Raw genomic sequence first — 26,088 nt, 5'->3', positions numbered from 1 at the left:
AAAAGCAGAGACATTACTTTGCCGACTAAGGTCCATCTAGTCAAGGCTATGGTTTTTCCAGTAGTCATGTATGGATGTGAGAGTTGGACTGTGAAGAAGGCTGAGCGCCGAAGAATTGATGCTTTTGAACTGTGGTGTTGGAGAAGACTCTTGAGAGTCCTTTGGACTGCAAGGAGATCCAACCAGTCCATTCTGAAGGAGATCAAGCCTTGGATTTCTTTGGAAGTAATGATGCTAAAGCTGAAACTCCAGTACTTTGGCCACCTCATGAGAAGAGTTGACTCTTTGGAAGAGACTTTGATGCTTGGAGGGATTGGGGGCAGGAGGAGAAGGGGACGACAGAGGATGAGATGGCTGGATGGCATCACGGACTCAATGGATGCTAGTCTGAGTGAACTCCGGGAGTTGGTGATGGACAGGGAGGCCTGAAGTGCTGCGATTCATGGGGTCGCAAAGAGTCGGGTGAGCGACTGAACTGAACTGAAAAGCAAATTATCTTAAGTGAACATACTTGTAGTTTGCTGGGAAATGTGTACCAACAGGAGATTTCCCATGGGCTACCTTAATAATACGAAAAATGCCATGCTGACAGTGCCAGGTCTTCTAGGGGTCTGGGAGAGCCCTAGGAATGGCTGCCAGGTGACATCTTGGTGGGGGAGATCTAGAATCTGGAGACCTGGTCATGGAGATCTGGAGATTGACCTCTGCTGCAAATGACTGATAGACTGCATTTCCAGAGCCAAGAAATGGGACACTCTCCACTGACCCAGTATCTCAGCTCTGAGTTGGGCTTTTAGGATTTTTGTTGATTTGAGGATGGAGAGCTGAAATATGGGAGGAGTTTGGCAAGGAAAAGAACCCAAATGAACTACTTTCTGGCTTCAAGTGACTTCTGCTAAAGAGGGCATAAAAAGACCATTGACTTCTAGGAGTTGGAGACTCTGGGTCTTGCCATTAATTACATTCCTGAAAAATGTATCACCTGATGACAGCTTGAGTCACAACACCAGGGTGCTTTTCATTGATAATATCATGTTTCCTTTCACTAGCCTTGAGAATTCAGCGCTTCTCTGAGGAGGCAGGAGCTGCCCTTCCTAGTTTCCTTTGCTGATCTACTATCCCTTTGCCTGGCCCAACTGCCCATGAAAGTCTGTGTCAAGTAACTGGGGAGGTATCAGTGATCTTTAGCAGGCAGTTAGCTTCAACTTAGCCCTTGATATCTGAAATGACCAAAGTTGAGAGTTTATGCTTAAGCTTTCTCTGTGTGCCATGGAGCCAGGTCCAAGTCTAAATTCTAAACTCTGAACACCATACTCAAATCAAGCATGTACCTTTCTGTGACTCTCTCATTGGGACCCTTTTTCTGGGAGCCAGAAAGGAGCTCCTGGGAGAGCTGCCCAGGGTCTCATTGTAACTGTCTTACTAATTAATACATGGCACAAAACAGCCAAAAATATCTGCAGGCTTGATTTTAAATTGATTTTTATTATATTTTGTAGCTCTGCTATCTTATTTTAGATTCTAACTTTTCATTTAGCTTTTAAACACTTTGCAGGAGGGGTTTACAGTTAATAAACCAAGAAACTCAGGATAACTCTAAACAAATTAGATTGCAAATAACTTTCACCTTATTTAATGCTTTTCAAAGAATTATAAATATATTTTAGAGTTGCCTCCCTTTAATTCATATAATTAAAGGGAATACCTGGAAGGAAGTAAAAAACTCATTAATTTTCTCTTCTCTTATTTGGTATTAAACACAGGCTGTCTTTTGTCATTTATTTCCTTCTCAAGTCTACTTTTGTGCCCCCTACACTATGAGTTCCTTGAGAAAAGAGTGAAATGAAGTGAAAGTAGCTCAGTCATATCTGACTCTTCGCAACCCCATGGACTATACAGTCCATGGAATTCTCCAGGCCAGAATACTGGAGGGGGTCGTGTTTCCCTTCTCCAGGGAATCTTTCCAATCCAGGGACAGAACCCAGATCTCCTGCATTGCAGGCAGATTCTTTACCAGCTGAGCCACCAGGGAAGCCCTTGAGAGAAGAGGGTTTGCCTTAAATCAACTTGTGACCCCCAAAGGCAGGTCACAAGGTCCCATACATGTCACAGTCTTGCACATGTTATTTTAGTTCAGACCCTATTCACCTGTTTACTTATGACTGCTTCTGCTGATTCAACCTCAAGGTCTGGACCATCTTCTGTTTTCCACCTATTAACTTGGTCATTAACCCCAAGTTAAAGCCCACTCTGCAATATCCCACTTTAAATGAGATTCCAATTGGACTGCTTCTTTCTGTTGATTCTAGTTTATGCAATTTGACGTAAATATGTAGATAATGACTAGTTTTTAAAAAGCATTTCAAAAAAACAAACAAATTAAAAGTATTTCAAGCTCTAATACATATGTTTCCTTTGTTTTGAAGAGCTACACTTCAACTGAAAATTTTTCTATGAATCCTCTCAGAAAAAAAGGTCTATATTTACTTGGCAATGCTGAGATTCCTAAAAACAGTTGATTGAAAATTTCCATCCTAATATAAAATTCTCTTAATTGGGGAAGACACCCATATATGATCATTTACTTTTGTACTAAAATACTTGTTTTGCATCTTTTCTATATATTTATGCAACTTTGTATCACTGAGTAAAGTGTCCAATAAAAAAGAAAAATAATTTTGATGATGTACTTTATAACATAAGTCTTCAGTTCAGTTCAGTTGCTCAGTTGTGTTCGACTCTTTGTGACCCCGTGGACTGCAGGCATCCCTATCCATCATCAACTCTGGAGATTGCTCAATTTCATGTCCATTAAGTTGGTGATGCCATCCAACCATCTCATCCTCTGTCATCCCCTTATCCTCCTGCCTTCAATCTTTTTTTTTTCTTTTATCAGCATTGTTTTTTTTTATTATTTTTTATTTTACTTTACAATTCTGTATTGGTTTTGCCATCTTGCCCAGCATGAGGGTCTTTTCCAATGTATTGGAGCTTCAGTTTCAACTTCAGCATCAGTCATTCCAATGAATATTCAGGACTGATCTCCTTTAGGATGGACTGGTTGGATCTTCTTGCAGTCCAAGGGAGTCTCAAGAGTCTTCTCCAACACCACAGCTCAAAAGCATCAATTCTTCGGCACTCAGCTTTATGGCCCATCCATACATGACTACTGAGAAAAACCATAGCTTTGACTAGATGGACCTTTGTTGGCAAAGCAATGTCTCTGCTTTTTAATATGCTGTCTAGGTTGGTCATAACTTTTCTTCCAAGGAGCAAGTGTCTTTTAATTTCATGGCTGTAATCACCACCTTCAGTGATTTTGGAGCCCAAGAAAATAAAGTCTGTCACTGTTTCCTCATCTATTTGCCATGAAGTGATGGGACCGTGTTACTAGCGACACCAGAAAAGACTTAGGAAATAGAGACTTTAGCTTAACTTTCTTGACCCTCACTAAGAAAAGATAAACTTATCAGTGATGTTGTATCTTTGACTAAACAATGTGGCCCATGAGGGACCTGGAGGGGCTGCCAATGAAGGGACTCAGCCCCTCCCACAGCAGGGAATCAAGCCAACCTGACTCCCCTGCAGGACCCTGGATCCTTAGAGAGGTGACATGCACGCAGAGCAAATCAGCTGGAGGCTCATTCAGGCCTGCATTAGAGCCTTGCAAAATCTTCCAGGAGTGCCTCCTCCACAGACTTCAGGGGCTGACCTGGCTTCTATCCCTTCATAGGTTGATTCTGGGCATTCCATAATTATGTGAGTCATTGAAAGCTTTCTAATGAACATAAGTCAGCCCAAGTCATCTTTTATTTCTTGTGCCCACAAAGCCTACCTGGTAAAGCACAGTCACTCACACATGACCTGGCCGGCACTTCCTAGACCCAGCACTGTCGACAGCCCCTTGCCTGTCCCTGCTCAGCTCCCTGCCATCTCAATGCCAGCTCTCCCCAGCCAGTCACATTCTTTTGACTAAAGGATCCTCCACAGTGAGCTGGAAACATCATCTAATAAGCATAAACTACCAAGTATATTCCTCTTCTCTGCCCCTCCAGCTTAAATTTATCTTTGCCTCTCTTTCTTCAGACACACATAAAAGCTACCCTTTCTTCTTTTCCAGGGCTGTCCTCAGGTCCATGCCACTCTGAGACTGGGAACCAGCTACAATTTCCCCTCTCCATCAGCTGCTTCTCCTCAGTCCACTCACCCTTCAGCCACCCTGATTCTAGAAGGCCCTTTCCCATCAAACATTCCCATCACCTCACTGTCAGCTCACTACTTTCTTCAGTTTCTCTCGGTCTCTGCTTCTGTAACCTCTGAAACCACCACAGTCAGGCTTCTGCTCCCACGAGCCTCACCCAAGGTCACTGAACTGTTCTCATGAAGATTACCAGAAACTTGCAAAAAGCCATATCAAAGAATTTCATTTCAGTTCTTAGCCCAAGAGACAAATATTGAAGAAAGTGCTAGTCATTACAAAATAATGATTTCTTTTCTAAAAATGGAATTCCCCAAAGATGCTCATTCTCCCCTGTAGCTACTTTCTCCTCTGCTCACTGATCTGTGAGCAGAAGGCAAGAACACAACTTCTGGTCACATCCATAAAACTCACATCCATAAAAGGAAGGATGTGTCTCTGCATCCCATCCCCCTCCTGCTGGCTGAGACTTGGGTGTGACGTGGTCTACACCTGCTACATCTGCCATAGGCATCTATACCCCAGGGATGTAGAAAAATAAAGGATAGGGAGCCACAGCCCCAGATAATCTCATGAAGCCCTACAACCCTGGGCTACCCCTGAGCTCAGGGAGACTAACTGAGTGGCTGAGGATTCCAAAGCCAGACTAAAACCCGCGCCCAAGCTTAATGCTATTCCCAGCATGGTCCTTGGTAAAATGCAAACAGTGGGCTCCCACCATCTCTGGTACCATGTGCCCATGGTAACTTCTGCTATCGGGTATCAGTTTAGCCACCAAAACAGCTCTGCAGACTCTAAAAATGTTTCTAGGAACTCAGTGTCTACATACCTAGTTTGGGATTGTCTTTCTCCTCCTGAAGCACTAAAACTTCTTTTCAAAGTGCCTGAAACAAGAAAATAAAAATAACTTCACATTTTCCTGCTGCAAATCATTTATTTATTCACTCATTTGCCTGTTTAAAAATATCTAGCCAATTGTACCTACTATAAAGACTGTCTTCATTTATGATGCTATCAGCTAAAATATAATGTTGCAAATTACTGTTTATTAACAGGTTTGTTTAAGGGTCCTTTCTCAAAGAAAAAGTACTAAATAAAGAAACTCCATGATGAGTTGCTAACAAAGCACATAAAACATCTGTATCATCATCATCCTAAATCCCTTGCCAAGAGAGCTAGAAGTAACCACATGCAAGTCTAAGGGTCCAGCTTTTCCTTCCTCACTTTCCCATTGACCCTCCCCATCCTTGTTACTGTGGATACACAATGTCCCATCACCACAAAATTCACCTCAGTTAGTCATTAACTGCTTCTAGAACCTGCTATGCACAAATATCTTTGCTACATAATACTCACGTTTTCTCAATCACAAATCAAGACATTTTATTTAGCAGACAGGGCAGGAATTTATATGGAAAACAGAACAGAGTGTTGGAATTTGACATTGCCCCAGAAAATGTGGAACGTCTATAATCCACTTTGATGGACCATTTAATTTTGAAAAGAGACAAGTATGAAGCAAAATCCTTAGAGTTCTACTCTGATTCTTAGAGACACTATTTTAAACTTTCTTTTATGAGATTTTCATAATATAGTCATTAAGAATGGATTATCTACAATTTATTTCAGAGTATTTCTATCTATCCTGTTTAATATTCCATCAACTTACTTTTTTAAAAGAGTCAGGAAACTCAAACAGGGGCTCTGTGTCAACCTAGAGGGGTGGGATGGGGAAGGAGATGGGAGGGAGGTTCAGAAGGGAGGGGATGTGTGTATACCTATGGCTGGTTCATGTTGAGGTTTGACAGAACACAGCCGAATTCTATAAAGCAATTATCCTTTAATAAAAAATAAAATTTTAAAAAAGTTATTCTTTTCTGAATTTTCTATTTTAACTGGTGTTTTATTTCAATTTCAGATTTGTTTAGTGAACTGAATCCTATGTTTCTATAGAGAAGATTCTTTAAATTGTATCTAAATATATCTTTACTTTCCCATGCCCCAGTCTATTTTTTTATTGTTTCAAATTAAGAGTAAAGATTAACATATTTACTGAATCTGCATGGTGTTTTTCATAATTCTAAATAATGATAACATTTATTTAACTTTAGTGTTTTAAGGAAAATATATCCCTTTATATTAATGTAAGTAAAACTGTACAAAATTTAGTCTACAGCAAGACTAATTTCTTCTCTGGGTTTCTAACCTCTGATCAACAGACTCATAAAAGGTCACTTTCATTACTCCTGTAGTTAGTTATTGTTTCCAAATAAGTTATCTCCACTCCCCAGTTAGAATCTGTATTTGCTGGAAGAAATAAACTATTCATTTGACAGGAGGCAATGGAAAGCCACAGTGCCAGGTAGAATTTGCACTCTGTCAGAGTGACACACCTGTCCTAATTAGCACTGCACCTGGAAAGCAAACCATTCATCTATGTAGGCGAGGACATCTGCTTGACTCCCAAGTACAATTTCCAGACCTCTACCTGCCAGAATCCACAAGTTGTAAAGGAAGCTTACTGAATGTCGATTCCTTCAAAGGGCTTGAGCTGGAGCTGCTAAAGTTATCCGAAATGTCCAATTCATCATCAAGCTCTGAATATATATCTGCACATTAATAAAAATAAAAAGCAAATGAACCTTGAAACACAAAGGAATCAAGAGTGTGTTCATGCTGTAACCTTTTCACTAGAAATACCTTTCTCAATATTTTCCAAATTGAAGTTATCATCTGATAAGAGTCCATCACAGGTCCGGTCTTCATCCTTACCACATGGTGCCTGGAAGCCTTCAGCTGGGAGGTCTGTGATTTCTGAAAGTTCACTTTTCAGGCTTCCTGCTCCACTGCTGCTGCTACTCAAGCTTGCCTTCTCAAAGGTTTCCTGAAAGAGAAAGTCAGTTTGTAATACCAGCTTCTTTCCCTCCTCTGCAGGACTTAAAGTTCGTTAGAATATACATTCAAATGACTAGAATATCACTATAAATATTTGTGCTGAAGTGGCATCGGTAGTTCTACCTATGTAAATTTTATAGAATTCATTCAGTCCATAATGAACCCATACAAAACAAAGTGGGTTTGCTACCATTGGAAAACAAAGAATAGAAGTGGCAAAATACTCAGGAGCAAAGGCCTGTGCAATCTGGTGAAAGAAAATATAGCACTAAGGAGTAAATTATGTAGAATAGTTATGGAAATAAGAGGCCAAGAGGAAGGATTAGAAAGACCTTGATCTAACATCCTCCCATGGGTACACCAAAATGGCAAGTACTTACAGAGCAACTACTGATGAGGAAAACTGAAATATAATAGAAAATACCTTCTACAACTAAAGATATAAAGAAGAAACCACAATGAGACCAGATAGGTGGAGGCACAGTAAGTCAAGTGAGTGACCCACAAGCAGGAAGATAATTATAATTTAGAGATTTTCACCAAAGAGCAATGGGTCCATGCCCCAAACCAGGCTCCCCAGCCCAGCCTCCACCAGGAAATGAGCCCCCAGAACATTTGCTTTTAAAGGCCAGCTGCACTCACTTTCAGGAGAATCAGAGGTTTTAGGACACAGAGATTCCACTATCATAGGACAAACACAAAATTTCACACATTCCAGGACCCAGGGCAGAAGCAATAACTTGAAAGTAACCTGGGTCAGGCTTATCTGATGATCCTGGAAAGTCTTCTAGAGGAGAAGGAGGCTCAAGTAGGACTCCCCTGGAGACACAGACACGGGTGGCAGCCATTTTGGGGAACTCAATCTAGTAGTGCAAGTACCAGTGTGGAATTCTCCCTCCAGCTTACCGTCCACCAGAAACCAGCCCCACTCCAGTCCCTTCCCAGTACCAGCGCCCGTCAGTTTGTAGGCACCAGTATTGGGCAGCCTCAGGTCAATCAGATAATCAAGAGAGGACACAGCTCCACTCACTAGAAGTCTGGCTTCAATATGACCCCCTGAGCCCACAGCTGCCACTGGATAAGGCCCTGACCACCAGCAAGCCCAGGAACCAGCCCCATACACCAATGTGCAGGCACTGGACCAGGGGCCCTCAGGTCCTCCAGTCAGTGACCCTGTGATTTGGTCCTACCAACTAGGGGGCAGAAGCTACCACCACAACCACTGTAACCCTACAGCCTGCCTTGTCAGGACTCAGCCAATCCATCAGCAGGCCTACATCAGCCCTAAGACCTTCTGGGCCTGGGCCCCATCCATCAGTAGACCAAAACCAATTCTGAGAAATCTTGAGCACTTCAGGCAACTACTCTGGAATCCAGCCCCACTCACAGTGGGCCAGCAAAAACTCTGGGAAACTTCAGAACCCACAGCCAGGTGCACCAGAAATCAGGCTTACCCAATAGCAGACCAACACTAGATATGGGGATGTTGGCCCCACAACCCCCAACCCCAGAACACAGCTCCACCATCAGTGGGCCATCACTAGCCAAGGCACCTCCAGAGGCTCAACAGTCAGCTACACCATGATCTGGCTCCAACAACCAGTAGCTGACAACCTCTGAATATGTCAACCAACTAGACCACGGACCAGCCATACCTACAAGACCACTCACATAGTCTGCCACAAAAGAAGAACTCATACAGCTCACATAGTGGGAAACTCTAGAGCACATAGCTCTGTTGACAGAGGGGAGTGTGATGCTGGAACACATAGGATATTTCCCACAAAAGGCCATTTCTCCAAAGTCAGGAAACATAACAAACCTACTAAATACATAGAAACAAAACTGAGATGACCCAGAGGGATGGTATGGGGAGGGAGGAGAGAGGGGGATTCAGGATGGGGAACACGTGTATACCTGTGGCAGATTCATGTCGATGTATGGCAAAACCAATACAATATTGTAAAGTAATTAACCTACAGTTAAAATAAATAAACTCATATTTTAAAAAAAATCAGGCAAAATAAGGTGATAGAGGAACATGCTCCCAGTGAAGAAATAATATTAAACCCCAAAAGAATTAAATGAAGTTGAGAGAAGTAATCAACCCAATAGAGTTCAAGTAATGTTTGATGGTGAAGATGGTCAAATAGGTCCAGAAAAGATTAGACAGCGTGAGAAGTCAGAATTTTTAGCAGAGTGGGAAAATATAAAGAAGAACAAAACAGAGATGAAGAATACAATAACGGACAAGAAAAAACAAACAAACAAAAAAAAACACCGAAAGGAATCAACAGTAGACTGGATGGTACAGAGGAACAGATCAGCGAACTGGAAGGCAGACTAGTGGAAATCACTGAAGCTGGAGAGAAAAAAGAAAGAGTGAGGATAGTTTGAGAGACATCTGAGATAACACCAAACACATTAATATTCACATTATAGAGTACAAGGGTCCCAGAAGAAGAAGAGAGAGAAAGAGGCAGAGAACATATTTGAAAAAGTCCCTGAACCTGGGAAAGGAAATAGGTATTCAGGTTCAGGAAACACAGAGAGTCCCAGAGAGGACTGACCCAAAGAGGACTACAACAAGACACACTGTAGTTAAAATGGCAAAAATTAAAGATAATGAAAGAATATTAAAAGCAAGAAAAAGAAAAAGCAAGAAGTTACATACAAAGGAACTCTCATAAGGCCATCAGCTGGCTTTTTAGCAGAAACTGCAAGCCAGAAGTGAGTGGCATTATATAGTTAAAGTGATGAAAGGGAAAACTTACAACCAAGAATATTCTACCTGGCAAAATTCTCATTCAGATTTGGTGGACATAAAGAGCTTTAGAGACAAGCAAAACCTCAGAGTTCAGCACCACCAAAGCAGCTTCACAAGAAATGTTAAAGGAATTTCTCCAAGTAAAAGAAAAAAGGCCACAGCTAAAAAAGGAAAAGACTCACTGGTAAAGACAAATAAACAGTAAAGGTAGTAAATTAACCATGAAAAAAGATAGTAGGGTGATTAAGAACTAAGTAGGATGATTAAGAACTAAAGACCCTCTTGATGAAAGTGAAACAGAAGAGTAAATAAAAAAAAAAGTTTGCTTAAAAACTCAACATTCAGAAAACTAAGATCATGGCATCTGGTCCCATCACTTCACGGGAAATAGATTGGGAATCAGTGGAAACAGGGACAAACTTTATTTTCTTGGGCTCCAAAATCACTGCAGATGATGACTGCAGCCATGAAATTAAAAGATGCTTATTCCTTGGAAGAAAAGTTATGAACAACCTAGACAGCATATTGAAAAGAAGAGACATTACTTTGCCAACAAAAGTCCATCTAGTCAAGGCTATGGTTTTTCCAGTAGTCGTGTATGGATGTGAGAGTTGGACTATAAAGAAAGCTGAGTGCAGCAGAATTGATGATTTTGAACTGTGGTGTTGGAGGAGACTCTTGAGAGTCCCTCGGACTGTGAGGAGAGCCTAAAGGAAATCAGCCCTGAATATTCATAGGAAGGACTGATGTTGAAGCTGAAACTCCAATACTTTGGCCACCTGATAAGAGCTGACTCATTTGAAAAGACCCTGATGCTGGGAAAGATTGAAGGCAGGAGGAGAAGGGGATAACAGAGGATGAGATGGTTGGATGGCATCACGGACTCAATGGACGTAAGTTTGAATAAACTCCAGGAGTTGGTGATGGACAGGGAGACCTGGTGTGCTGCAGTCCATGGGGTCACAAAGAGTCAGACACGACTGAGCAACTGAACTGAACTGAACAGATCCATCAATAATAACTTTAAATGTACATGGACTAAATGCTCTAATCAGAAGATATAGAGTGGCTGAGTGGATGAAAAGGCAAAATATACATATATGCTGCTTACAAGACACTCACTATGCAGTCTACAAGACACTAACTGTGCTGCCTATGGGACACTCACTTCAAATCTAAAGATACAGAAAGACAAAGTGAGCTGATGGAAAAGTTATTCCATGAAAAGTGGAAGTGAAAAGAAAGTTGGAGTAGCAATACTTATATTAGACAAAATAGAATTTTAAACAAAGACTGTAAAGAGACAAAGAAGGATTTTGAGGTCAATAAGAAGATATAACAACTGTAAATATGTATGTATCCAACATAAACACCTAAATACACAAAGCAAATATTAACAACATAACTAAAGAAATTGATAGTAAAAGAATAATAGAGGTAATTTTAACACTTTACTTACATCAATGGAGAGATCATCCAGATAGAAAGCCAATAAGGAAACATTGGCCTTAAATGACACAATAGACCATGGGATTTTCCAGGCAAGAGTACTAGAGTAGGTTGCCATTACCTTCTCTGACAATAGATCATACAGACTTAATAGGTATACACAAAGCATTCTGTCCAAAAGCAGAAAATTACACATTCCTTTCAAGTGTACAAAGAACATTCTCAAGGATGGATCACATATTAGGATACAAAATATGTGTGAGTAAATTTAAGAACAATGAAATCATAGCAAGGGTATTTTCTGACCATAACACTATGAGATTAGAATCAACTACAAGGAAAAAAAAAACTGTAAGAACACAAACAAATAAAGGCTAAACTGTATGTTACTAAACAACAAATGGATTACTGAAAAAAAATCAAATAGGAAATCAAAAAATATTTGTAGACAAACGAAAATGAAACACAATTCAAAGTCTATGGGATATAAGAAAAGTACTTTGAAGGTTGAAGTTTATAGTAATACAAGCCTACCAGATGGTGACTATAGCCATGAAAATTAAAAGACGCTTCCTCCTTGGAAAGAAAGTTATGATCAAGCTAGACAGCATATTAAAAAGCAGAGACATTACTTTGCCGACCAAAGTCCATCTAGTCAAAGCTATGGTTTTTCCAGTAGTCATGTGTGGATGTGAGAGTTGGACTATAAAGAAGACTGAGCACCAAATAATTGATGCTTTTGAACTGTGGTGTTGGAGAAGACTCTTGAGAGTCCCTTGGACTGCAGGGAGATCCAATCAGCCATCCTAAAGGAAATCAGTCCTTAATATTCATCGGAAGGACTGATGCTGAAGCTCCAATACTTTGGCCACCTGATGCAAAGAACTGACTCATTGGAAAAGACCCTGATGCTAGGAAAGATTGAGGGCAGGAGGAGAAGGGGACGACAGAGGATGAGATGGTTGGATGGCATCATGGACTCAATGAGTCTGAGTAAACTCCAGCAGTTGGTGATGGACAAGCCTAGAATGTTACAGTCCATGGGGTCGCAAAGAGTCAGACATGACTGAGCAACTAAACTGAAGCCTAACTTAGGAAACAAAAATAAAATCTCAAAAACAACAACAACAACAAACTTAACCCCACACCTAGAGGAATTTGAAAAGGAAAAATGAAGAAAAAAGTTAGTAGAAGGAAAGAAAACACAAAGATCAAAGCAGAAATAAATGAAATAGAGACAGAAAAAAAAAGACAAAACAATTTTAAAAGTCAGTCTATTTAACTTCCAGTGATTGGTCTGTTGAAATTATCCATTTCTTTTTGATTCAGGTTTGACAAGCTGTATGTTTCTAAAAACTTATCCATTTCTTCTGGATTGTCCAATTTGTTGGCATATAATTGTTCATCACATTGTTTGTTTCTGTCTATTTTTTTCTGTATTTCTGTGGAATTGGTTATTTCTTTACTTTCACTTTTTTTTTTTTTTTTTTTTGAGGGAGGTTGGTCCCCTGTCTTTTCTTCTTGGTGAGTTCTTCATTTGTTAATGTGGTGTTTCACAGTGATTAATTTGTATATATTGAACCATTTCTGCATCCTGAGATGAATCCCACTTGACGAAGACATATGATACTTTTAATGCATTGTCAAATATGATTTGCTAATATTTTGTTGAGGATTTAGCATTTATGTTTATCAGTGATATTGGTAAGTAATCTTTTTAATTATATCTTTGTCTGGCTTTGGTATTAGTGTGATACTGGCCTTATAGAATGTATTTAGAAGCATTTCTTCCTCTGAAATTTTTTGGAATAGTTTGTGAAAGATAGGTGTTAACTTTTTAAAAAAACGTTTGGTAGAGTTCACCTGTGAAGCATCTGAACCTGGACTTTTTGCTTGTTGGATTTTTTATTACTATTTTAACTTCACTGCTGGTAATTGGTCTATTAATATTTCTGCTTTTTCCTGATTCAGTCTTGGGAGTTTCTGCATTCCTTGGAATTTGTCCATTTTTTCTTCATTGTCCATTATATTGGCTTATAGTTGTTTATAGAGATCTCTTATGATTGTATTTCTGTGGTGTTTGTCTGTTTCATTTCTGATTTTACTGATTTTAGCACTCTGCCCATGCTCTGCAACAAAAGCAGCTGCCACAATGAGATACCCATGTACTGCAACTAGAAAGTAAACCCTGCTTGCTACAACTAGAGAAAGCCCCTGTGCAGCAACAAAGAGCCTATGCACTGCAACAAAAACTCAGTGCAGCCAAAAAGAAATAAATTAATTAAAATTTTTTAATAGATTGAAAAGAAGGGAATACTCACAAGGTTACTCTATGAAGTCACTTTAACACTGATAATAAAAACAGACACTGCCAAAAAAAGAAAATTCATGCCAATATCTTTGATTAATATAAATGCAAAAATCCTCAACAAAGTATTAGCAAAGCAAATACAACAACACACAAAAATCTCTTTTCATACACCATGATCAACCTGGATTCATCCCAAGGTCTCAAAGATGGTTCCACATATGCAAATCATCGATGTGGTACACCATATCAACAAAAGAAAATTGAAAAAAAAATGATCATTCCAATGTGTATGCATGTTAAGTTGTTTAGTCATGTCCAACTCTTTGCGACCCCATGGACTATAGCCTGCCAGCCTCCTCTGTCCATGGGATTTCCCAGGCAAGAATACTGGAGTGGGTTGCCATGTCCTCCTCTAGGGGATCTTCCTGACCCAGGGATCAAACCCATGTCTCTTGTGTCTCCTGCATTGGCAGCAAGTTCTTTACCACTAGCGCCACCTGGGAAGCCCCATAGATGCAGTAAAAACCTTTGATAAACATCACTCATTATCAGAGAAATGCAAATCAAAACTACAATGAGGTACCATCTCACGCCAGTTAGAATGGCTGCTATCAAAAAGTCTACAAACAATAAATGCTGGAGAGGGTATGGAGAAAAGGGAACCCTCTTACACTGTTGGTGGGAATGCAAACTAGTACAGCCACTATGGAGAACAATGTGGAGATTCCTTAAAAAACTGGAAATAGAACTGCCATATGAGCCAGCAATCCCACTGCTGGGCACACATACCAAGGAAACCAGAATTGAAAGAGACATATGTACCTCAATGTTCATCACAGCACTGTTTACAATAGCCAAGACAGGGAAGTAACCTAGATGTCCATCAGCAGATGAATGGATAAGAAAGCTGTGGTACATATATACAATGGAACATTATTCAGCCATTAAAAAGAATGCATTTGAATTGGTTCTAATGAGGTGGATGAAACTGGAGCCTATTATACAGAGTGAAGTAAGTCAGAAAGAAAAACACCAATACAGTATATTAACACATATATAGGTTCAATGCATGATACTGGATGCTTGGGGCTGGTGCACTGGGATGACACAGAGGGATGGTACAGGGAAGGAGGAGGGAGGGGGGTTCAGGATGGGGAACACGTGTATACCTGTGGCAGATACATGTTGATGTATGGCAAAACCTATACAATAGTATAAAGTAATTAACCTCCAATTAAAATAAATAAATTTATATTTTTTAAAAAAAGAAAGTTAGAATGATAGTAACAATGACCCTATATGCAAGACAGCAAAAGAGACACAGATGTATAGAACAGTCTTTTGGACTCTGGGAGAAGGTGAGGGTGGGATGATTTGAGAGAATAGCATTGACACGTGTATATTATCATACATGAAACAGATCGCCCATCCAGATTTGATGCATGAGACAGGGTGCTCAAGGCTGATGCACTGGGATGACCCTGAGGGATGGGATGGGGATGGAGGTGGGAGGGGGGTTCAGGACAGGGAACACATGTACACCCATGGCTGGTTCATGTCAATGTATGGCAAAAACCACTACAATATTGTAATGTAGCCTCTAATTAAAATAAATAAATTAATTTTTTAAAAACAAACCAAAAAAACCCTTGATAAAATTCAACATCCATTCATGAAAAATAGTCTGACTAAAGTGGATATAGAAGTAAAATCAGTTCTGTTCAGTCACTAAGTCATATCCAACTCTTTGCAACCCCATGGACTGCAGCACATTGGGCTCCCTGTCCATCACCAACTCCTAGAGCTTTCTCAAACTCATGTCCCAACTCGATAGAGGTAACATAATTCAGCATAATAAAAGCTTACAGTCAACATAATATATAATGGTGAAAAGTCGAAAGCCTTTCCACTAAATTCAGGGAACAAGGATAACCACTCTCATGACTTCTATTCAACATATGAAATGCCACAGCAGTCAGACAAGACAAAGAAATTAAAGGCATCCAAATTGGAAGGAAAGAAAAAAAACTGTCATTATATGCAGGAAATAGGATGCTATCTACAGAAAACCCTAAAAATTCCACACAAAAATTCCTAGAACTGATAAATGAATTCAGCAAGTTATTAGGGTATAAGATTAACATACAGAAATTGGTTGCATTTCTTTTCACTAACAGTAAAATATCAAAAGAAGACACTCCTTTTTTTAATCTTTTTTTTCTTTTTTGTTTTATTTTTTAATATAAATTTATTTATTTTAATTGGAGGTTAATTACTTTACAATGTTGTATTGGTTTTGCCATACATCAACATGAATCTGCCACAGGTATACACATGTTCCAGATCCTGAGCCTCCCTCCCTCACTTACAGATAAACCTGACCAAGCAGGTGAAAGACTTATACACTGAAAACTATAAAACATTGATAAAGGAAATTGAAGATGATTCAAAGAGATGGAAAGATATTGCATGATCTTAGATTATAAGAATTAATATTGTTAGGATGGTCATACTACCCAAAGCAATCTACAAATTTTATGCAATCTCTATCAAATTACCCATGACATTTTTCACAGAACTAAAACACATAATCTTAAAAATTATATGGAACCACAAAAAAGACCCAGAATTGCCAAAGTAATCTTGAGTTAAAAAGAAGAAAGATTGAGACATAATCTCCCAGCCTACCGACAATTCCACAAAGTTTCAGTAAACAAAACAGTATGGTAAAGACATAAAGATCAATGGAACAAAAGCAAACTCAGAAATAAACCCACATACTTATGGTCAATTAATCTTCAACAAAGGAGGCAAGAAAATAAAACAGAGAAAAGAAAGTTGTGTTGGGAAAGCTAAATAGCTACATGTAACTAAATGAACTTAGAATACACCCTCAAACTGCAAGCAGTAATAAACTCAAAATGGCTTAAAGACTTAATTATAAGACATGACACCATAAAACCCTTAGAAGATAACAAAGCAGAACACTATGACATACATTGTACCAATATTTTTTGGATATGTCTCTTAAGGCAAAAGAAATAAAAGCAAAAATATACAAATGGGACCTAATTAAACATAAGCTTTTACACCACAAGAAACAAAAGGACAACCTATAGACTGAGAGAAAATATTTGCAAATGATGTAGCAGACATAATTTCCAAAATATACAAATAGGTCATATAGAACAATAACCAAAAAACAAACAACCCAATCAAAAATGGGCAGACGTAAATTGACATTTCTCAAAAAAAGACATACAGATGGCCAAAAGACACATGAAATGATGCTCAATATTGCTTATTATTTGAAAAAATGCAAATCAAAACTACAATGAGGTATCACTTTACACCAGTCAGAATGGCCATCTTCAAAAGTCTGTAAATAATAAGTGCTAGAGAGGGTACCAGTCCATTCTGAAGGAGATCAACCCTGGGATTTCTTTGGAAGAAATGATGCTAAAGCTGAAACTCCAGTACTTTGGCCACCTCATACGAAGAGCTGACTCATTGGAAAAGACTCTGATGCTGGGAGGGATTGGGGGCAGGAGAAGGGGACGACAGAGGATGAGATGGCTGGATGGCATCACTGACTCGATGGACGCGAGTCTGGGTGAACTCTGGTAGTTGGTGATGGACAGGGAGTCCTGGCGTGCTGCGATTCATGGGATTGCAAAGAGTCAGACACGACTGAGCAACTGAACTGAACTGAACTGAACTGAGAGAGGGTATGGAGAAAAGGGAATCCTCATACACTGTTGGTGGGAATGTAAATTCATGCAGCTACTTTAGAGAACAGTAAGGAAGTTCCTCAAAATACTTTTATAAAGAGAGATGCCATATGATCCCACTCCTGAGCATATATACAAGAAAACTCTAATTTGAAAAGACACACACACCCGATGTTCACAGTAGTGCTATTTACAATAGCCAAGACATGGAAGCAACCCAGTGTTCATCAACAGATGAGTGGATAAAGAAGACACACTGTGTATGAAATATTACTCAAAAATAAAAAAGAATAAAAGACTGAAATTTGCAACAACAAGAATGAACCCAGAGATTATCACACTAAGTGAAGTAAGTCAGACACAGAAAGACAAATATCACATTATATCACTTACATGTGGAATCTAAAAAATATGACACAGATAAACTCATTTACAAAACTGCCTCACAGACACAGAAAACAAACCTATGGCTACCAAAGGGGAAAGGGATAAATTAGGAGTTTGGGATGAACAGAAATATACTACTGTATATAAAACAGAAAAACAACCAGGACTTACTTATACCAGAGGGAACAATATTTAATATCTTAGAATAACATAGTGAAATAGAATCTGATAAAGAATAACATATATATATACAAAAACTGAATCATCTTGCTGTATGCCAGAAACAATCACCATATTGCAAAACAAACTCTACCTTAAAAAAAAAAAATAAGCAAACAGTGAGAGTTTTACTTCTTCTTTTCCAATTTGGATTGCTTTTATTTCTTTTTCTGCTCTGATTGCTGTGGCCAAAACTTCCAGAACTATGTTGAATAGTAGCGGTGAAAGTGGGCACCCTTGTCTTGTTCCTGACCTTAGGGGAAATGCTTTTAATTTTTCACCATTGAGGATAATGTTTGCTGTGGGTTTGTCATATATAGCTTTTATTATGTTGAGGTATGTTCCTTCTATTCCTGCTTTTTGGAGAGTTTTAATCATAAATGGATGTTGAATTTTGTCAAAGGCCTTCTCTGCATCTATTGACATAATCATATGGCTTTTATTTTTCAATTTGTTAATGTGGTGAATTACATTGATTGATTTGTGGATATTGAAGAATCCTTGCATCCCTGGGATAAAGCCCACTTGGTCATGGTGTATGATCTTTTTAATGTGTTGTTGGATTCTGATTGCTAGAATTTTGTTGAGGATTTTTGCATCTATGTTCATCAGTGATATTGGCCTGTAGTTTTCTTTTTTTTTTTTTTTTTGTGGCATCTTTGTCAGGTTTTGGTATTAGGGTGATACTGGCCTCATAGAATAAGTTTGGAAGTTTATCTTCCTCTGCAATTTTCTGGAAGAGTTTGAGTAGGATAGGTGGTAGCTCTTCTCGAAATTTTTGGTAGAATTCAGCTGTGAAGCCGTCTGCACCTGGACTTTTGTTTGCTGGAAGATTTCTGATTACAGTTTCAATTTCCGTGCTTGTGATGGGTCTGTTAAGATTGTCTATTTCTTCCTGGTTCAGTTTTGGAAAGTTGTACTTTCCTAAGAATTTGTCCATTTCTTCCACGTTGTCCATTTTATTGGCATATAATTGCTGATAGTAGTCTCTTATGATCCTTTGTATTTCTGTGTTGTCTGTTGTGATCTCTCCATTTTCATTTCTAATTTTATTGATTTTATTCTTCTCCCTTTGTTTCTTGATGAGTCTGGCTAATGGTTTGTCAATTTTATTTATCCTTTCAAAGAACCAGCTTTTGGCTTTGTTGATTTTTGCTATGGTCTCTTTTGTTTCTTTTGCATTTATTTCTGCCCTAATTTTTAAGATTTCTTTCCTTCTACTAACTCTGGGGTTCTCCATTTCTTCCTTTTCCAGTTGCTTTAGGTGTAGAGTTAGGTTATTTATTTGACTTTTTTCTTGTTTCTTGAGGTATGCCTGTATTGCTATGAACTTTCCTCTAAGCACTGCTTTTATAGTCTCCCACAGATTTTGGGTTGTTGTGTTTTCATTTTCATTCATTTCTATGCATAATTTGATTTCTTTTTTGATTTCTTCTGTGATTTGTTGGTTATTCAGAAGCGTGTTGTTTAGCCTCCATATGTTGGGATCTTTAATAGTTTTTCTCCTGTGATTGAGATCTAATCTTAAGGCATTATGGTCAGAAATGATGCTTGGAATGATTTCAATTTTTTTGAATTTATCAAGGTTAGATTTATGGCCCAGGATGTGATCTATCCTGGAAAAGGTTCTGTGAGCACTTGAGAAAAAGGTGAAATTCATTGTTTTGGAGTGAAATGTCCCATAGATATCAATTAAGTCTAACTGGTCTATTGTATCATTTAAAGTTTGCATTTCTTTGTTAATTTTCAGTTTAGTTGATCCGTCCATAGGTGTGAGTGGGGTATTAAAGGCTCCCACTATTATTGTGTTATTGTTAATTTCCCCTTTCATGCTTGTTAGCATTTGTCTTACATATTGCGGTGCTCCTATGTTGGGTGCATATATATTTATAATTGTTATATCTTCTTCTTGGATTGATCCTTTGATCATTATGTAGTGGCCTTCTTTGTCTCTTTTCACACCCTTTGTTTTAAAGTCTATCAATGGAACAAAATAGAAAGCCCAGAGATAAATCCACACACCTATGGACACCTTATCTTCGACGAAGGAGGCAAGAGTATACAATGAATTAAAGACAATGTCTTTAACAAGTGGTGCTGGGAAACTGGTCAACCACTTGTAAAAGAATGAAACTAGATCACTTTCTAACACTACACACAAAAATAAACTCAAAATGGATTAAAGATCTAAACGTAAGACCAGAAACTATAAAACTCCTAGAGGACAACATAGCCAAAACACTCTCTGACATACATCACAGCAGGATCCTCTATGATCCACCTCCCAGAATACTGGAAATAAAAGCAAAAATAAACAAATGGGATCTAATTAAAATTAAAAGCTTCTGCACAACAAAGGAAACTATAAGCAAGGTGAAAAGACAGCCTTCCGAATGGGAGAAAACAATAGCAAATGAAGCAACTGACAAACAACTAATCTCAAAAATATACAAGCAACTCCTGCAGCTCAATTCCAGAAAAATAAATGACCCAATCAAAAAATGGGCCAAAGAACTAAATAGACATTTCTCCAAAGAAGACATACAGATGGCTAACAAACACATGAAAAGATGCTCAACATCACTCATTATCAGAGAAATGCAAATCAAAACCACAGTGAGGTACCATTTCACACCAGTCAGAATGGCTGCGATCCAAAAGTCTGCAAGCAATAAATGCTGGAGAGGGTGTGGAGAGAAGGGAACCCTCTTACACTGTTGGTGGGAATGCAAACTAGTACAGCCACTATGGAAAACAGTGTGGAGATTCCTTAAAAAATTGCAAATAGAACTGCCATATGACCCAACAATCCCACTGCTGGGCATACACACCGAGGAAACCAGAATTGAAAGAGACACAAGTACCCCAATGTTCATCACAGCACTGTTTATAATAGCCAGGACATGGAAACAATCTAGATGTCCATCAGCAGATGAATGGATAAGAAAGCTGTGGTACATATACACAATGGAGTATTAGCCATTACAAAGAATACATTTGAATCAATTCTAATGAGATGGATGAAACTGGAGCCAGTTATACAGAGTGAAGTAAGCCAGAAAGAAAAACACCAATACAGGATACTAACACATATATGTGGAATTTAGAAAGATGGTAATGATAACCCTGTATGTGAGACAGCAAAAGAGACACAGATGTATAGAATGGACTTTTGGACTCTGTGGGAGAGGGCGAGGGTGGGATGATTTGGGAGAATGGCACTGAAACATGTATACTATCATGTAAGAAAAGAAGTGCCAGTCTATGTTCGATGAAAGATACAGGATGCTTGGGGCTGGTGCATGGGGATGATCCAGAGAGATGATTTGGGGTGGGAAGTGGAGGGGGGTTCAGGATTGGGAACTCATGTACACCCGTGGCAGATTCATGTCAATGTATGGCAAAACCAATACAGTATTGTAAAGTAAAATAAAGTAAAAATTAAAATTTTAAAAAAAAAACATTATTTCCTTTTCTAAACTTACATAGAATATTTCTATCTATAAATCCAAATTGCTGAAAAAATTAAATATAAGCAGTCACTGCTATTTATACAAAGATACATATTATAATGGAGAAAGCAATGGTAACCCACTCCAGTACTCTTGCCTGGAAAATTCCATGGACGGAGGAGCCTGCAGTCCATGGGGTCACAAAGAGTTGAACACAACTGAGCGACTTCACTTAAATGCATTGGAGAAGGATATGGCAACCCATTCCATTGTTCTTGCCTGGAGAATCCCAGGGACGGAGGAGCCTAGTGGGCTGCCATCTATGGGGTCGCACAGAGTCAGACAAGACTGAAGCGACTTAGCAGCAGCAACAGCTACATTATAAATTCAAAGAATTTCTAAGTTATCTTTTTGATACCTCTAGTTTTGTAAAATACAACAAATTATGAGTTAGTTCTTTGGAATTCAATTATATTGACTTACTTTTATGATATCAGAATGTATAAAATATCATTATAACAGTGAAATATTACATGCAGCAATTAATATTTTTCTAACTTAAGATGAATTTTCCTTAAGACAAACATGAACAGCCTCAGACTCCTATCAGAATTCATCCTGAAGACACTGAAAGAATCCCATTTACCTGAGACAGCAGAGTCGGCTCCTGCTGACATGTGATTGCATTCCGGTTGGCTTCCATAAAATACCTCTGTGTGCGCCTCCGTTCCCGTTCCAGCTTCTTCTCCAAGGCCAGCTGGGATGTGGATAAATTGTCTACATACTTCATCATGATATCTGATATCATGGAGCTGACTTCTACAATATCTGGGCGGGTTTCTGCATCTGGAGTGAGGCATCTAAGGAAAGATAAGCTCATCATAGCACTCTAGTCAAAGTCAGGACCAGTCCACAGGCCAAATTCTACTCTGTGTCCCCCATGGTGCTTGCACCCAAAAGAACCTAGACAAGATGAACTCCAAGGATACTTCTGAATCCAAGACTTCTCAAAAGACATTTGGAAAATCTGGGAAGGAGAGGGAGCGATACTGTTCACTTTGCAGGTTGGCTCATGGGCAAGGGTTACAGACTGAGTTGGAAGTTGCTCCCAGTCTCAGGATGGATGAGTGGGGTCTGCTTCTTCTATGTAACTGATTATCCTCTAAAACCACCCCTACTCACTGGCCAATGAAACAAAGAGGCATCCTAATAATCCAGGACCTGAATACCACACTTGATGCAGCAGAAGGAAGGAAAGATTCTGGGGGGCGGCAACTTACTGGACTTTACCAGCTGTATTGGAGCAAGATCAACACAACTTGATTAGTGAGAGTCTTACAAAGCATGATGCTATAAAAATAAAATGCAACCCAGTTACTTGAAGTTGAAGCTGTATGTCAAATTTTTAACTGTAGACAATTTGACACATTACACACTAAAAACTTTCTCAGATTTTGGAGGCAAGAGATATCAATCAGCCTACTAATGGGAGAATTGTTTCTATCACAGCTAAACAGTAGTAGAGGCTATTCTAGATGCCCATGGAGCAAATTGTCAAGATCACTGGTTAGCATAATTTAAATATTTCTGGCACTCACTACCATATTTGTCTATTTTTTAATTCAAAGGCTCTAACTTTACATAGGGGCTTCCCTGGTGACTCAGACAATAAAGAATCTTCCTGCAATTCAGGAGAAAGTGAAAGTGAAGTCACTCAGTCATGTCTGACTCTGCAACCCCTTGCACTGTAGCCTACCAGGCTCCTCTGTCCACAAGATCTACCAGGCAAGAGTACGAAAGTGGGTTGCCATTTCCTTCTCCAGGGGATCTTCCCAACCCAGGGATCGAACCCAGGTCTCCTGCATTGCAGGCAGACACTACTGTCTGAGCCACCAGGGACCTGTGTTCAATCCCTGGGTCAGGAAGATGCCCTGGAGAAGAGCATGGCAACCCACCTCAGTATTCTTGCCTGGAGAATCCTGTGGACAGAGGAGCCTGGAGGGGCTATAGTCCATGGGGTTGCAAAAAGTCGGACACAAGTGAGAGACTAACACTTTCACTTTCAATGTTATATGTGGTAATGTATATGTTTCCATACTATTCTCTCAATTCATCCCACCCTCTCCTTCCACCACTGTGTCCATAAGTCTGTTCACTATGTCTGTGTCTCCTTTGCTGCCTTGCAAATGGATACATTAGTATCATCTCTCTAGATTCCATATGTATGTACTGTTGTTGTTCAGTCATCCAGTCCTGTCCAACTCTTTGCAACCCCATGGACTGCAGCACACCAGGCCTCCCTGTCCCTCATCATTTCCTGAAGTTTGCCCAAGTTCATATCCATTGCATTGGTGATGCCATCCAGCCATCTCATCCTTAGGTACCCTCTTCTCCTACTGCCCTCAATTTTTCCCAGCATCAGGGACTTTTCCAGTGAGTTGTCTGTTCACATTAGATGACCAAAATACTGCAGCTTCAGCTTCAGCATCAATCCTTCCAACAAATATTCAGGATTGATTTCAACTTTGCTGGTATCCTAGGTGTTAGGTTTTTTTTTTTTTTTTCCTTTCAGTACTCTAAGTATATCATACAATTCCTTTCTGATCTTCAATGTTTCTGTAGAAAAATCAGTCTGAAACCCTTATGGGAGTTCCCTGTAACTGACACTTTGTTTTTCTCTTGCTGGTTTTAGAATCCCCTCTTTAGTTTTAACTTTTGCCATTTTAATTTCTATAGGTTTTGGTGGAGGTCTCTTTGGGTTCATTTTGTTTGGGACCCTCTGTTCTTCTTGTACCTGGATATCTGTTTCCTTCTTCAACATCAGGAAAGAAATTTCCACACATAGTTGTATCAAATACACACTGCACTCTCTTTTCTGTCTCTTCTTCTGCCGCTGCTGCTGCTAAGTCACTTCAGTCATGTCCAACTCTCTGCGACCCCACAGACTCCACCATCCCTGAGATTCTCCAGGCAAGAACACTGGAGTGGGTTGCCATTTCCTTCTCCAATGCATGAAAGTGAAGTCGCTCAGTAAGTGTCCGATTCTTCGTGACCCCATGGACTGCAGCCCACCAGGCTCCTCTGTCCCTGGGATTTTCCAGGCAAGAGTACACTATGTGAATGTTAGCATGCACGATGTTGTCCTAGAGGTCCCTTAAACTATTTTCACTTTTTAAAATCTTTTCTTTTTTTTCCTCTTTTGATGGGGTGCTTTCCATTATTCTATCTCCCAGATCACTAATGCACTCCTCTGTATCATCCAATCTGCTGTTAATTCCCACTACTGTAATTTTAATTTCAGTTACAGAAGGTCCCTACGTACGGACCTTCAAGCAGTAAACTTTCAAAGGTGCTGACTTGAGTTTGCAGATCCAGTCACAGGAGTTAGTTCACATGTCTGATGTTCATTGTCACCTATGTGCATCCTCTCAGGTGCTCATATTTTTGTGCACTTTATTGTATAGTACTGCATTCAAAACAGCAAGAGAGAGCCTTTATTTCAAGCCCAGGATATCCAGAGGCAAGCGTAAAAGCAGCAGTGATGTAGCTGGTACTACAGTATTTTTCAAGGTACTGAACTGTAAGGTTAAAAATGCTTTCTTAGTTTTGTATGTACTTTTTAATGTATTATTTGTCTTAAAAGTATTATAAACCTATTACAATACAGTACTACATAGCTGATTCTGTTAACTAGGTACCTAAGCTAACTTTGTTGAACAAATTGGACTTGTTAAAATGCTCTCGGGTGTACATGTGTTCCCCATCCTGAACCCCCTTCCCACCTCCCTCCCCATACTAGCCCTCTGGGTCATCCCAGTGCACCAGCCCCCAGCATCCTGTATCCTGCATCGAACCTGGACTGTATGGCAAAATAAATACAATACTGTAAAGTAATTAGCCTCCAATTAAAATAAATAAATTTAAATTTAAAAGAATAATAATAAATAATGCTCTCGGAACAAAACTGATTTGTATGTAAGAGACTTACTGTATTGTATTCCTCAGTTTTGTTTTTTAAAAAATATTTTCTAGTACTTTGTTAAGATTTGTCACTGTGTTTATCTATTCTTTTAAGTTCAGTTGTCATTCCCATTACAATTGTTTTGAACTGTTTATCACGTAAATTATTTACCTCTGTTTCACTAAGATTTTGTCTTCAGAGTTTTTCCTTATTATTTCCTTTGAAGCATATTCCTCTTCCTTCTCACTTTGTTTGAGTTTCAGTCTATAAAACCGGGTGAGCCAGTTACCTGCTCTGGTCTTGAAAGTGAGTCCTTGTGTGGGAGCATCGCTGCACGTGCCCAGTGGCTTTGGTGGGAGAGCTGGACCTGGAATCCGCACAGACCATGTCTTCTCTCCTAGGCACCGGCAGCTGCCACACGGGTAGGAGCGGAGGCGGTGGAGTTGCAGGGCTAGAGCCAGAACCAGGTGCAAACTGGGGCTTCCTCTCTGCTCAGTGCCATCACCACACTATCAAGGGTGAGGTCAGGGCACAAGGCTTGCTGCAGGGGCCCTGAGGAAGCTGGGTTTCTCCTACATGCGATGGCAGCCTCCACCTTGGTGTGAGGTGTAGAGTCAGAGCTGAGAGCTTGAAGCTGCACTGTTGTGCTGATTTTGCTTTCTCCCTGGTGTGCTTGCAGGGCTAGAGGCTGAGTCGTGGCTGAAGAGTTTGGTACCAC

The 26,088-nt window shown here is 39.5% G+C and overlaps 1 protein-coding gene across 1 annotated transcript in view; it reads right to left on the bottom strand.

The window, feature by feature from the left end:
* NEK10 (NIMA related kinase 10) overlaps positions 1 to 26,088 on the bottom strand; it is a 270,851-nt gene that overhangs the window by 84,175 nt on the left and 160,588 nt on the right. Inside the window, 4 exon segments of the mRNA XM_040246355.1 lie at positions 5,028 to 5,082; positions 6,721 to 6,807; positions 6,899 to 7,082; positions 22,056 to 22,269. Coding sequence (XP_040102289.1) covers positions 5,028 to 5,082; positions 6,721 to 6,807; positions 6,899 to 7,082; positions 22,056 to 22,269 — 540 coding nt within the window.

The sequence above is a fragment of the Oryx dammah genome, unplaced genomic scaffold, assembly GCF_014754425.2.
Source record: "Oryx dammah isolate SB20612 unplaced genomic scaffold, SCBI_Odam_1.1 HiC_scaffold_9, whole genome shotgun sequence".
Classification (NCBI taxonomy): Eukaryota; Metazoa; Chordata; class Mammalia; order Artiodactyla; family Bovidae; genus Oryx; species Oryx dammah.
Note: the sequence above shows the minus strand (reverse complement) of the source record. Positions and strands in the feature narration are given on the sequence as shown.